At 46.1% G+C, this 14,098-nt stretch overlaps 1 protein-coding gene across 3 annotated transcripts in view; it reads right to left on the bottom strand.

Annotated features, from left to right (window-relative positions):
• LOC128344063 (nuclear cap-binding protein subunit 1) overlaps positions 1 to 14,098 on the bottom strand; it is a 47,392-nt gene that overhangs the window by 1,048 nt on the left and 32,246 nt on the right. For all 3 annotated transcript variants that reach the window (XM_053293498.1, XM_053293499.1, XM_053293500.1), the window contains 6 exons: positions 13,590 to 13,692; positions 11,714 to 11,807; positions 10,532 to 10,635; positions 2,382 to 2,496; positions 1,136 to 1,282; positions 214 to 327 (listed from right to left, as the gene is read on the bottom strand). In XM_053293498.1, coding sequence (XP_053149473.1) covers positions 214 to 327; positions 1,136 to 1,282; positions 2,382 to 2,496; positions 10,532 to 10,635; positions 11,714 to 11,807; positions 13,590 to 13,692 — 677 coding nt within the window. The remainder of the gene's footprint in view (positions 1 to 213; positions 328 to 1,135; positions 1,283 to 2,381; positions 2,497 to 10,531; positions 10,636 to 11,713; positions 11,808 to 13,589; positions 13,693 to 14,098) is intronic.

Below are 14,098 nucleotides of genomic sequence, written 5' to 3'. Positions count from 1 at the left end.
ATAATACTGCAGAGCTCAGACAGAGCTTTAGAGCCATCTACATGGACTATAAACTGACAAACATTTTCCCTTTGACCATCTCTGGTGACATTAAACTCTCAAGCTAATTCCTATAAATGTAAATTGTATCAGTGAAGGATAACATTGATTGATGCAAATTGATCTTCGTTTACTTTCCAGCAACCATTTTATTTTGATAGCTATGTGACCAACCTGTAAGAATATCTGCTGCAGCCTCTCTATACAGTTCTTGTACCACGGTGTAATTACATCAATACCACCCGTTTCACAACGCACTAGATGCTCTGTAAGAATCATAATGAAACGCTGGAAAGAAAGGACAGATGTAAACTGAGCAAAGCCTTTCAAAACAGGGAGGTCATCTTCCACAAACAAGATAATGTTTACATTAAAAAGAGAAGAGAGATGGTGTAACGAAACCTGAGAACACACAGCTATGAATTAAGTGCAGAAGGAACAGAGAAGTCCCTGCTATTGTTTGGAAATCTGGGTTCTCAAATGCATGGAACTTTTACTTTATAACTTAAAGGCAGAAATACACGCTCTAGAATTTGTTAAGCAGAGATTCACATCTCAGATCATACCCACTCTCTTATCTCACTGAGATTTCCTTTACTTATGGAACTACACTGGCTGCCAATAGGTTTCTGGACCATGTGACCAACCAAAGTGCTAGTTAAAACTTATAAAGCCCTAAATGGCTTAGGCCTTGGGTATCTAAGAGAGCGTCTTCTTCACTACGAGCCCCACCACCCATTGAGGTCAACTGAGGAGGTCCGTCTCCAGTTACTGCCAACTCGTTTGGTGGCTACACAGAGACGAGCCTTCTCAGTCACTGCTCCGAGATTGTGGAATGCGCTCCCTGCCAATCTCTGGCAATTTTCAAAAAACACCTGAAAACTCATCTTTTCTCCCAAGCTTTCTCAGCTTCCTAAATTTTTTTAGGTTTTAATCTTTGGTTTATTTTTAATTTGTTAAATTAAGTTTTTTGTAAATGTTTTAACCTTGTTTTATGCTATTGTTAACCGCCCAGAGACGAAAGTTTGGGGCGGTGTACAAATTTGATTGATTGATTGACAGATAGATAGATAGATAGATAAATTTCTGCTTTTACCTGGAATATTACAAGGAAGAGATTTTTTTGTTCACTCTGCGCTGATTCAACTTTTTCTTGCAGGCGTTCTATTTGTTCTTCTAGAGGTCCATCTTCTCTATCGCTGCTTCGATCATCGTCGTCGTCATCATCATCATCACTGTCTCTCTAGAGTGACAGAGTCAAAATTTGAGTGCGTGCCTGCATGCAAAAAGCAAAAAAGCTCTTTGGACATACAGAGCCCTTTAAGGGGGAAAAAGCATTAGCAGAACTCATTTCTGCTTGTAAGAGAATTCTTATGAAAAGTGGGCAAGTTTTTCCACAGACAGATAATGAGCTTTGTGGTCCTACTATTGTGGGTTGAGATTTGACACACCCAAGGGCCACGGGCTTTTATCCACAGCTTGAAGTTAGCTGGAGTCATGTTGCTAGGATCTATTTCTAGCACTTAGTATGTTGTACACATTTGTAGCAAGACAAAATAGAAATTCACTACTACATGTATTGCCAAGAGAATGATCTAAAGATGCACAATGAAGTTCTACAGCGGAAGCTAAGCAGCCTGGCCTTTTAAGTTGCCTGGGAAACATTTGTAAGCGGCTTTGAGTCCCTTGGAGGAAGAATAGAAAGCAGATTTTGAGTCATATAAGTGGTACGCGGCAAAGCGCACTCATCTGTAAGGATTTCTGGTCTTTTAAGTACTGTACCTACCTGAATCCAAGACTAGGTTCCCCCACACCCGCTCCCCAGTTCTTTCTTGTTAGAAGTCAGGGGTGGGGAAAGTCTTGTTCCTTTTGAGTAAATGAGGGAATAACCTGTATTTAACCTCTGTTTTTTAAGGGGTTTGTCTTAAATCCAGAGTTGTCTTGTATTTGGGTAAATATGGTATGCCAGACACAAAGTGCATATTTAACTTATGGAATTCACTATCACAAGATGTGGCAATGGCCACTCACTTGATGGCTTTTGAAAAAGACCAGGTAAATTCATGAAGGCAGGTAGCCATGACATCTGAAATGGACCTGATGTACAGACGTAGTATGGTTCTGAATATCAGATGCTGGAGACAACCAACGAAGGGCCGGCATCCTGCTTGTGAACTCAAAGAGTCCTCTGGCTGGCTCCTGCTGCAAACAGAAAGCTGAACCTTTGTCTGTGCCAGAGGGGCAACTCTTGTGTTTTTGCACAACAGTGATCATTGTTTTCTTTTTCACACATCTTAGCTTCAAGCTATATTTCTTTCCAGTCGTGGAAAAAAGATACTTACACGTTTGTGTTGCTTGGCTAATCTCGCTTTGGCCTCTTCTAGCTCCTTCTGGATCATTACCACATGCTTGTTCATCTTACGAATTGTTGAGTGCAAGATTTCCCAGATATAAAACCTAGCAGAGAAAAAAGCAATATGCACCCTCTTCATACACACTTTTGTCCGTGTCACTATAGACACACACACACACACACACACACACACACACACACACACACACACAATACATATCTTCTTCGAAAGCCAGTCATAAAATACAAAATGCAAGATACAGAATACTGTGGATTAGGAATAAGCAACCTGCATCACCACTAGAGCTCTCCTACAATTCACTTCAATGGTTACTTCAGAATAATAATAATTTTTTAAAAGACATACACTTTTCAAAATATATAACCGTCATGGTGTTTTAAGACACACATATAATGCATGTAGACCTGACAAAATGCTAGGGTTGGCTGTGGCTCCCTCTCAAAATGTACACTCTGTGGCAAACCCAGGTCTCCCACCTCTCACACGAAGGCTTTGCATCTCCCACTTCCTCCCACAGAAGTTGTATGAAATAAAAAGGAGCATTAGTCACTCACCATGAAGGCTTCTTCTTGCTGCTCGAGTTGAGGACATCCCACATGGGTTATCCTCCCAGCATGCTCCAGAGGGCAGGACATATTCAAATCAGTCAAAGCCTTTAAGAGGCCCAGGAGGATTGCCAAGCTTCTAGAATGATCGAAAAAAGAACAATTGGAATAAAATTAATGTAGTGAGGAGAGGTATAGAAAATAAACGATAGAAGACAAAGCACAGACCAGTAGCTTTGGACGTCCTGGGTGCGTCGAGATGTCCTCAACTCTAGCAGCAAGAAGCAGCCTTCATTGTGAGTTACCATTGCTCCTTTCTCAGCTGCTGGGTGAGGACATTTCACGTGGGACATGCCACAGCTAAGACAACCCTGAGAGGGAAGCGACCATGGCTACTGGGGCGGAAGAATGTTTTCCAGCACAAGGCTGCTGAAGGCAGCCTGAGAGGAACGAAGAGATCTAGCTTGTAGTGTCTTGAAAACACGGATGGCAAAGACCACATTGCCACTCTGCAGATGTCTTCTAATGGAGTATTCATGGAGAACGCCGCTAAGGTAGCAGCTGAGCAGGTGGAGTGAGCTGTGAGCTTCAGAGGTGTAGGGAGATGTTTGGTTTCATATGCCAGTGAGATACAGGCTTTGATCCATCTGGAAAAGGTAGCTGCCGAAACCTGCTGTCCCATTGTGGATGGCAGAAGATACACAAGCAAGGCCTCCATGGAACGGAATGAGGAGGTCCGAGACAGGTAAGTCTTTAAGCACCGACAGACATCTAATTTGTGCCACTCTTTTTCTCTTGGATGAGCGGGATTAGGACAAAAAGATCGAAGGACCAGGTTTTGTGACCAAGGCTGATGCCATCTTTGGTGGAAAGGAGGGATCTGGGATTAGAGTGATGGAATCGGTGTGTGTGTGTGTGGGGGGGGGATACAGAAATTCGGACTGGCAGACAGGGACCTGAGTTCGGAAATTCGTCTAGCTGAGGTGATAGCTACCAGAGAAAGGCCAGCTTAATTGATAGGATGCAGAGAGGTATCCAATGGAGAGGTTCAAATGGATGTGCATGACTCTGAGAACCTTGTTCAGGTCCCAAGAGGGGAACCCGTGAACCACTGGCAGAGGTGATAAGGTGGCTCCTCTTAAGAAGTGTTTCAGGTGTGGATGTGAAGTCAAGCCTTTTCCCTTGAATGGGGAGAGGAAAGATCCCAAGCCTGCCGCATGTCATTTGATGGTGTTAGCTTGTAAGCCTTTGTCCAAGGCATCTTGGAAGAACAGCAAAGGTTCTGGGAGTCCATATGTTATTGCTGAAAGTTTGCATTGCCTGCACCACTGGAGAAAAATGCACCAAGTGGATTGATAAATTCAGCTGGTAGAGGCCCTTCTCGATGCCAGAATGGTATCTAGAACTTGCTGATCGTATCCAGGCCAGCTGAGTATATTTATTTATCATATTTTTACACCGCCCAAAACTTGCGTCTCTGGGCGGTTTACAACAAGATTAAAAAGTAAAACATTAATTAACAAACAAACAAACAAACAAACGTGTGTGTGAGTGTGTATAAAAGCAAGAAATTTAAAACACAATTTTAAATTTTAAAACAATATTCTAAAAAACAACATTAAAACAATCAAAACAATAAAAGCCTGGGTGAAGAAATGCATCTTTAAGGACTTTTAAAAAGATGTCAGAGGTGGGGAGGCTCTTATTTCACTAGGGAGTATATTCCAAAGCCTCGGGGCAGCAACGGAGAAGGCCTGTCCCTGAGTAGCCACCAGACGAGCCGGTGGCAAATGCAGATGGACCTCTCCTGATGATCTCAATGGGCGGTGGGGTTCATAACGAAGAAGACGTTCACTTAAACACCCAGGGCCCAAGCAGTTTAGGGCTTTATAGGTTATGACCAACACCTTGCATTTTGCCCAGAAACACATCGGCAGCCAGTGTAACTCCTTCAATAGGGGAGTAATACGGTATCTCCTAGATGACCCAGAGACCAGCCTGGCTGCCGCATTCTGGACCAACTGTAGTTTCCGGACTACGTACAAGGGCAGCCCCACACAGAGCGCAATGCAGTAATCCAGTCTGGAGGTTACCAGCAGATGTACCACTGTTTTGAGGTTGTCTAACTCAAGAAACGGATGCAGGTGGCGTATCAGCCGAAGCTGATAGAAGGCACTTCTGGCCACTGTCTCAGCCTGGGACACCAAGGAGAGGCTTGGATCCAGAAGCACCCCTAGACTGCATACCTGTTCTTTCTGGGGAAGTGTGACCACATCCAGAACAGGCAGATCAAAATTGTCTCTCAAGTTCCAACCCCGCACAATGAGTACCTCCATCTTATCTGGATTCAGTCTCAGTTTGTTATCCCTCATCCAGCCCATTACCGACTCCAGGCAGGCATTTAGGGAGGTTATGCCTTCTCCCGATTATGCTGACATGGAGAAATAGATTTGGGTGTCATCAGCATAATGATAGCAGCCTGCACCAAATCTCCTGATGATCTCTCCCAGTGGTTTCATGTAGATGTTAAACAATATCAGAGACAATACAGAGCCCTGAGAGACACCATACAAAAGTTCAGATTTTGAAGAACAACAGTCTCCAAGGGACACCATCTGGAACCTGCCCGAGAGGTAGAAGCAGAACCACTGCAAAGCAGTGCCTCCCACCCCCAACCACCTCAGACGCTCCAAAAGGATACTATGGTCGATAGTACTGAAAGCCGCCGAGAGGTCCAAAAGGACCAACATAGTCACACTTCCTCTGTCAATTGCCAGTTGGAGATCATCCATCAGGCCGACCAAGGCAGTCTCCATCCCATAGCCAGCCCGGAAGCCAGTTTGAAATGGGTCTAGATAATCCGTTTCCTCCAAGACTGTCTAGAGCTGGGAGGCCACCACCCTCTCAATTACCTTGCCCAGCCACGGAAGGTTGGAGACAGGCCTGTAGTTACTCAGCTCTGAGGGATCCAAGGTAGACTTCTTTAGAAGCGGTCTAATAATTGCCTCCTTAAGACTAGGAGGCACCCTACCTTCCCTCAGAGATGCATTTATGATCTCTACCAGGCCTTCTACAACAACCTCCCTGCTAGATTGAACAAGTCATGCCGGGCAAGGGTCAAGAGGACAGGTGGTGGGCCGCACCGTTCCAATCAGCTTGTCTACATCCTCAGGAGTCACAAACTGGAACTGATCCAACCTAACCATATAAGAGGAGTCACTGGATACCGCCACATCAGATACTGAAGTAAGTGCGGAGACGAAATCCAAGTCGGCCTGAATACGAGAGATTTCCCCCCACAAACAATTCTTTAAACACATCACAGCGGGTAATAGATGGTTCCAAATTCTGATTTAAGAGAGGAGGGGCACATACTAGCCCTCTCACAACCCTGAACAACTCCACCGGACGTGAACGTATGTTGTGTTCAGTTGCCAGGTGGCAAGCTTGAACCAGGCGGGGTCGTGATGAAGAACTGGACCCTGGCTGAGGAGGTTGTTTGACGGCGGGGGGGAACCACGGCCCGTCTACTGCCATGTGAAGGATTTATGCGAACAGCAATTCCTTGAGCTATGGGGCTGACATGGCATCCACTGCTTCCACTTGTTGGCATGGGAAGCGGGAGAAGAAGCAAGATAGCTGAGTGTTGAAGTGTGATGCAAAGAGGGCAACGGATGGGAAACTCAGGATTCGCATGATGCGTTGGAAGACTTGAGGGTCGAGTCTCCATTCCACTGGATGAAGTTCTTGTCGACTCAGCCAGTCTACTTGTGTGTTGAGGTAGCCGCTGACGTGATGGGCTACGAGAGAGGAGAGATGTTTTCCCACCCATTAGAACATAAGAACACTGCATCAGTAGAACTGCCTGTTGGTGGAGAGAATGGGAGTGGGTCCCTCCCTGGACACTTACATGTGCCTTCGCTGTCATGTTGTCCATGTGCACCAAGACATGTTTGTGAAGCATCTGTTTTTTGAAGGCTATGAGAACTAAACCGATGGCTCTCAGCTCCAGGCAGTTCATGCTATTGTTTCCTGTAGAGTCCAAGTCCCTTGGGCTGGGTATGATAGGCAATGCGCTCCCCAGCCATGTAGACTGGCATCTGTAGTGACTATTTTATTTATTTATTTAATCATATTTTTACACCGTCCCAAAACGTCTCTGGGTGGTTTACAACAAGATAACTATTATCCTGAGGGATCGAGAAACATTCTGCCTTGGCCCAGGTGGGAAGGAATTATCCACCAGCATAATGAGTCTGATCGAGTGAGGTAAGTGACCCTTGTGTGTCATTTCTTGGCAATCTGCCCTTGGTGTGGTAGTAGGAACTATTGTAGTGAGCAGAGGTGAAGGCGTGCCCAAGGAATTGCTTCCAGAGTGGAGACCATGAGATCTACAAGTTGAGCTAGGACCATGACCTATACTTTGAGAGATAGTACCTGTTGGGTTAAAAGACGTTATCTTGTCTTTGAGTTCTTCTGGTAGGAGGAGTCTGTCTTGTGTCGTGTCTATGATCACTCCCAGGTGTTGGATTTGTCTGGAAGGTATCAGTTGGCTTTTGGCAGTGTTGACTAAGAAGTCATGGGATCATAAGATATCAAGGGTGGTGCTTACATCTTGCATCGCTGATTTCCTGTATTGTATGAGGAGATCATCAAGCTAAGCAAATAGTCTGACCTTTTGGAGTCTCAGGTGAGCTACCAGGGGGGCCAGGACCTTGGTAAAGATCCTTGGGGCTAAGGAAAGACCAAAGGGAAGTGCTGTGTATTGATAATGGTGATTGGCGTAGGAGAAACCGAGTAGGCAGTGGGAGTCTGGATGGATTGGGATATGAAGATATGCCTCCGTGAGGTTGATTGATGCCAGGAGATCCCCATGGTGTAGGGCTTCTGCTATGGAATGTAGCATTTCCATCTGGAACTTTCTACGTCTACCCACTTGTTGAGGTACTTGAGATCCAATATTGCTCTGAAGGAGATGTCTTTCTTGGGTACGGTAAACAAGATGGAGTAAATGCTTCGTTGGTGTTCATGTATTGGAACCGGTTCTATTGCTGAGATGATGAGGTGGTGAGTAATTTCTTGTTGTAGAGCCAAGTGTTTTTGATGGGATCTGGAGTGAGGTGTGGGTAGGAATCTGTGTCTGGGACGGGCTATCAAATTGATCTTGCAACCGTGAAAGAAGTGAGAGAGGCGGGGTTTGGGTTGTTGGCCTTGAGGTTGAAGTGGGGTCTGTTCCATGTAGTACGCTGTGAACTTGCATCTCTGTCTCTGGACGAAAATTGGAGAGGAAGGGCCGAAAGGATTGATGGAACCTTCAGCTAGGACGCCTGTGCTCCTTGTGAGTAGATTAGGAGTATTCCCAAAGCCTGAAGGAGCTTCGTGGGGAATCGTGGCCTCCTGGAGAAGCAGGGGATCCATGGGCCTGCCCCGGTGGGGATCAGGGAACTCATAGTTAGAGATAAGGGACAAATGCTCCAAAGAGGATTTCCTATGCTTTCTGTTAGATTCCCCACACCCCTGGCTTTATAATTGTGTGTGTGTTTACAACTCTTTTTTTGTCCTTTTCAGTGATGGCTCCGACAAGGAAGAGGAGGAGTCAGAGTCTTGAGAAGAGGAGGTGGACTGCTCTCGATGTTTGGTGCACTTTTTGCGTGAGCATTTTGGCTGGTGTCACTCCAGTGTCCGGTTTAGCATGGAGGAAAACCAGAGACGCCAAGGCTCAGGGACCTCTCCCACAGGGGGAAGGGGTAGAATTGAGGGAGCTATAGGAGCTTCAGGACAGACTGGCCCACTAGGGACAATCCGCCTTGCCAGACCTGGACTCTCTGCAGTTGGCCGAACTGGAGTGGCCAGCATCATTGGAGCTTCAAGCAGCTCAACTTCCAGCAAGGTGGGCAGGTACTTGACGGGGGCTGGGCTATGATCTCCTCCGCTTCCCAGGGGCTGGACTCTATCTGCCTCTCTCTATGGCGTAGCTTCCGGCCACTCAACAGGGCTCTTTGCGGTGGAGGGACCTGCCGAAGCATCTCTTTTCCTTCCCTCGGGTAGTGGCTGAAGTTCCCGTGAATTGGGCACCAACTGGTCTTTCCCTGGAGCAGAGTACTGTGCATCCAGAAACAACACTGGCAGAGAGGGAGTACTCGGAGCCGCTGGAAGGCTCAGTAAGGCTTCCTCCAGGACCACTAGAAGATCAGGGTTTTCGGGTCTGTTGAGGGGGAAGGTTGAATTATTGTGCTTCCTAGCACATTAAATAGCAGTGAGCTGGGCTCTGTGTTGTCCCCAAGTTGGGTTCTGGCCCTTCCGCAACACACGGCGCACCTGAGAAAGACACTGTGGTCCGTGGCGGGGCGTTTCCCGTGACATGCACCATCACAAAGTGGAGATGGGGCTTACCCGGTTGGAAAGAGGCTGAAGATTTATTCCCTTTAGGCATGAGAACATGCAGGATGCCAGATCTATGAGGCACCATTGGCAGGGGCAGAAAGGATACTGGGAGTAAAATTGAAAAAGGGAGGAAAGGACTCTCTCCCTCCCTCTCTCTCTTTTAGGACGGTATAAAGAGGCTAGGATAGAAGGGAGTAGAAGCAAGGCGAGGTCATCCACTCTGGAGCTCTGCAGGACAAACTAAACTGGGAGGGTCTACCTTCCCGGGCCTCTTAAAGACTTTGACTGATTTGAATATGTCCTGCTCTCTGGAGCATGCTGGGAGAATAACCCACGTGAGATGTCCTCACCCAGCAACTGAGAATAAAAAACAATTCACTTTAAGAAGAAATTCTTTTTGGAAAAAATCTAACTGAAAGAGGCCATTTATTCAATTTATATACCACCCTTCCTAAAGTGGCACAGGGTGGTTTACATTAAAAACAAACACACACATTTAAACCAGATTAACACTCATTAAAATTACAACTAGATAACCTTAAAAGCCAGGCTAAAAAGATGGCTTTTTAAGGCTCTCCTGAAGGCCTGCAAGGGAGATAATCCTCTTATACCCACGAGAAGCATGTTCCACAACCTAGGGGCAACAACTGAGAAGGTCCAAGCCCAAGTCGCCACCAGATGAACGGGCGGCACCCGAAGACAGTTCCCTCCCGATGATCTAAATGAGCGGTGAGGGTCTTGTAGAGAAAGGCCCTGTCTCAGCTAACCTGGAACTAAGCCATTCAGGACCTAAAGGCCTTAACCACCAGCACTTTGTACTTTGCCTGGAAACATACTGGCAGCCAGTGCAACTGTTTAAGAGGCAGAATATGGTCTCTCTGGGACACTCCAGAGACCAATCTGGCTGCCACATTTTGGACTAACAGAAGTTTCCAAACTATGTACAAAGGCAGCCCTATACAGAGCGCATTGTAGTAGTCCAACTGGGAGGTTATCAGCTGGTATACCACTGTTTTCAGGTCATTCTCCTCAAGGAAGGGGTGGAGTTGTTGACTGAACGCATATCATTATTTTGAAGTTAAAGAATATCCCGTGCAAATCCCATCCCAAAGCTACCTATGCTAGGCACAGTTTCAAATAGCAACTATTATTATTATTATTTTAAAAGAGAGGGTTACATTTAGTTACCTGGTGAAATCATGAGCCAATTCGGAAGAAAAAATCCAGTTTGCTACTGCGGCACAATCTACAATCTGTGTCCGTATCATCTTGTCCACCAGTACAGCGATCATCTGTGAAAGGGGAGCAAAGGCTTCTTGTTCAGTTGATTAGAAGCAGATGCTTGTCTTGATCTTGCTGTCAAGTGATGTCACTTGCTGTCAAGTGATGTCACTTGATCTGCTGTCAAGTGCAGATAAAGGAAGGCACCTTTACAATTTCTTCTGGTGGCCCCTTCCCCTCAACTGTCTTCAGTGGCAACAACTCAGGAGGCCCACTCTTTAGACTCCAAGGTTGTGGGATTATCTTTAATCAATCACAGCACACCAGCACATCTCTCTCTCTCTCTCTCTCTCTCTCTCTCTCTCTCTCTCTCTCAGCAGAGTATAAGAATTACTGGCCTAACAGTCGCCTTCCATACAGTATGCCTTGAGCTGAGGTTTCTGTCATGTCATGGCCAACTATGAATACTTGTGTTTGGACACTATTCCCCATTAGGGATGGGCCCGGACCAGTCCGGAGACCATTGAAAAGGTTTGTGTGCGTGCGCAAAGCATTACTGGGAGCTTTGCAGAGCCGCAGCGGGGAAGGGGCGGCAGGGAGGTATCCTGCCGTCCCAATTACTCTACTAATTACAGCGCCACAGCGGAAAGCGGCGGGAGGGGTAAGTAAACCCTCCCGCTGCTCTTAAAGCCACCCCCCACCCCAGTGCCGGACCGCAGTGTGGCGGTTCTGTGCACACCCCTATTCCCCATGAGAGAAATCAGGAGCAAGTCTTGGCTCCTCAGCTCTCCAGCGGGAGGAAGGAGTATTCCTTCACAGGGTTTCGGGAAACCCTTGAGCACGGAATCTCCCATGGGGCCATTCCACAGTTTCCCTGTGGCAAGAAGGGCAGGGGAAGAAGCATGCTAATCCCCAAACTGCAGGATGGGGAAGGTGGATTACAAACTGGGTGGTAAAGAGACAAAAACAGAAGGAAAACAAACTGAAGTATCTTCACACATTTAGAGTCACGTTCAGCAGCACACACCTAACTACCCAATGAGACTTCAATGTACTTCTATCCAAAGGAAACAGTTCTTCTTTGGAAAGGAGAGAGCCTTTTGGAATAGTGAAGGAAGGAGGAAACCCCCTACCCAAATGTACTCTCACCTGTGGATGATTCTTCCACACTTCATACATAACTCTGAGGACATGGAGCTTTCCTTCATCACTCTCTGCCAATATTTTGAAGACCTCACGAAACCTTATTGGAACAGAAAAGCCAAGGATCAAAACATTGTATAATGAGCCGTTCGGAAGTAAAGCACTTTGCCCTTTCTTTCCTCAACCTTGTCATCCAAGATTCAACTGCTTCAACAGTGTTGCAGCACACTTGTCCAGGGTGCAACTGGACAAGGTCTTCCAAGATCATTCCATCCTCTCCATTCCCAGTCTCCAGAAAACACCATTTGGAATGGCACATTCTGCAAGTCACCTGTGGAAAATTCAGCATGCACCATCTGCTAACAAGGAGATGGAAAGATCTGGGGACATTCTCCTCCCCATCTCAAGCACCATCTCCTCCACAGCCCACCTGCTAGTCACAGAAGAAAATGAGAAGGTGGAAGTGTCCATGAACAAATGTTCTGCACTGGGGCTTCTTTCACAAGCTCAGTCCTCCTCCTGTAGGTATTCACAAGTTGATGGGCAGTAAGAAGCAGGGAGGAGAAATGAGACTCTTGTCCCCAGCATACAAATGTCAGACAATCCAATCCCTTAAGTACAGGCAAACCTTGACATTTATGGACCCAACACCAGTGTTCTCTCTAATTTTTTTCCACCTGTGTTTTGTTCTGAGCAGCAATATCAAGGCAGTGTGCACACACATGCATTCAGAATGGAGCCCTCCTGATTCAACCTGAGTGGGATCTAAAATTAACTGAGCAGACATCAAAAATTGTGTGAGCACACTCACATGTACACGCTTTAAGAGGGAACACTGCCCAACACCCATGGTTTCATGTATCCACGGTCTGGTAATTGCCACCCGACCTTGGCATACGTGATAAAAATTGGATTTAAAAAAGAGTTTTCAGGAATCCAAAGGTCAGGGAAAATGAGATCATTTCCGCCACCCTTTTTTGAGTAGGAACCATTTTGTGGTTCATTTTGATAAATAATAAGGGGGGAAATCGTGATTTTCAACTCTTGGGGACGTGCACTGTAGGACTGCTGGGGACCCAAGGAGCATAGGAAGGCACTTTACTGTGCATTTTGGTCACTTTTTTGCATCCCCCTACCCCTTAGGAACCTAACTCCCAAGATTCCATAGCCCCAATTACTCAGTATTCACAGTTCTGACAGCTGTGGCACTAGTAGGGAACAGAACTACTGTGAATACCAAGGTTTTCCTGTATATTCTTGTGGAGCCCTGGTTAGCAAGGGATTTTAAGCAAACCAAAGACAGACCTGTATTTTAAACTGAGCATAAACGCAAGGGTGAGCAGCCTTCTTCTCTGTCTACTTCTGCACACACTAAGGCACTGGCAAGGGAATCTTTAGTCCCTTCTTGGCTCACGTGAAAGCAGTGAAGCTTAAGCAGTCCTCCCCTCTCCCATTTGACCATGTCTTGGCTCAAGCAGAGGAGTATGGTACATACAGGGAGAACCCCAATAGGGCTTCTGCAGCTGTACACAGTGGGAGGCGAGGGCGAAGTCTCAGCTTTGCCTAGGACTCCGCTTGAGAAGAAGCTGCCGATATGCAGGAGGACAGGAAAGAATCTTGGGATCATGAGCCATGCAGGAAGCCCCTGAGCCACAAGATGCCCATCCCTACAGTAGACTGCACTTTGGAGAAAACACAGGTAATCTTCTTTAAGTTGGAATCCAGGGCTTTCCTTATGGTTGCATCCCATAGGAGGTGCACCTATGGTCTGTGCATCAATTTCTGCCTACCACAGCAAGAAATTAGAGGATTCAAATGGAGTATTCTGAAACAGTGGCAAGATTCCATTGATAAACAGAGACAATTCATTCATTGCACTTACTTTCCCAGGGCACTGAAGGAATGACTGAATGATTTGGCGGCCAAATGCAGCAGGGTTTGTACAAATACCTCTATTTTCAAAGGATTGAAAAAGCAGCCTTCATCTGTGGGGGGAAGTTATATTCGTATATCAGCACTTCCAATGCAGGCCTTGATTCAAATCCATGCAGGAATAAGTATTCGTTTTTGCCTTTAAATATCTATTTATTCCTACACCTACATCAACCAGTGGCAAATATAATCCAAGGGATTAATGGACTTCAAAAGATTCCCCCACCCCTGAGACTCCATTTTTAATTTAAATGAAGCTTGTGTTAATTTGGCACAATGTGAACATATTTATGCGGAGCAATATAGCCAAGGTTAAAGAAACACCTCCCAGAGATCTGCCAGTGGAGGAACCCAGACACATATTTTTTTAATAGTTATAAGGCCAAACTAACATTAACCACCAGAAATCTAGACTATTCAAGAAGACCCAGCTAAATCCTGTTTACACTCAGGCATGCC

Source organism: Hemicordylus capensis, chromosome 2 (assembly GCF_027244095.1).
Source record: "Hemicordylus capensis ecotype Gifberg chromosome 2, rHemCap1.1.pri, whole genome shotgun sequence".
NCBI lineage: Eukaryota > Metazoa > Chordata > Lepidosauria > Squamata > Cordylidae > Hemicordylus > Hemicordylus capensis.
The sequence above is the reverse complement of the archived record's forward strand: the minus strand, read 5'-3'. Positions and strand labels throughout refer to the sequence as shown.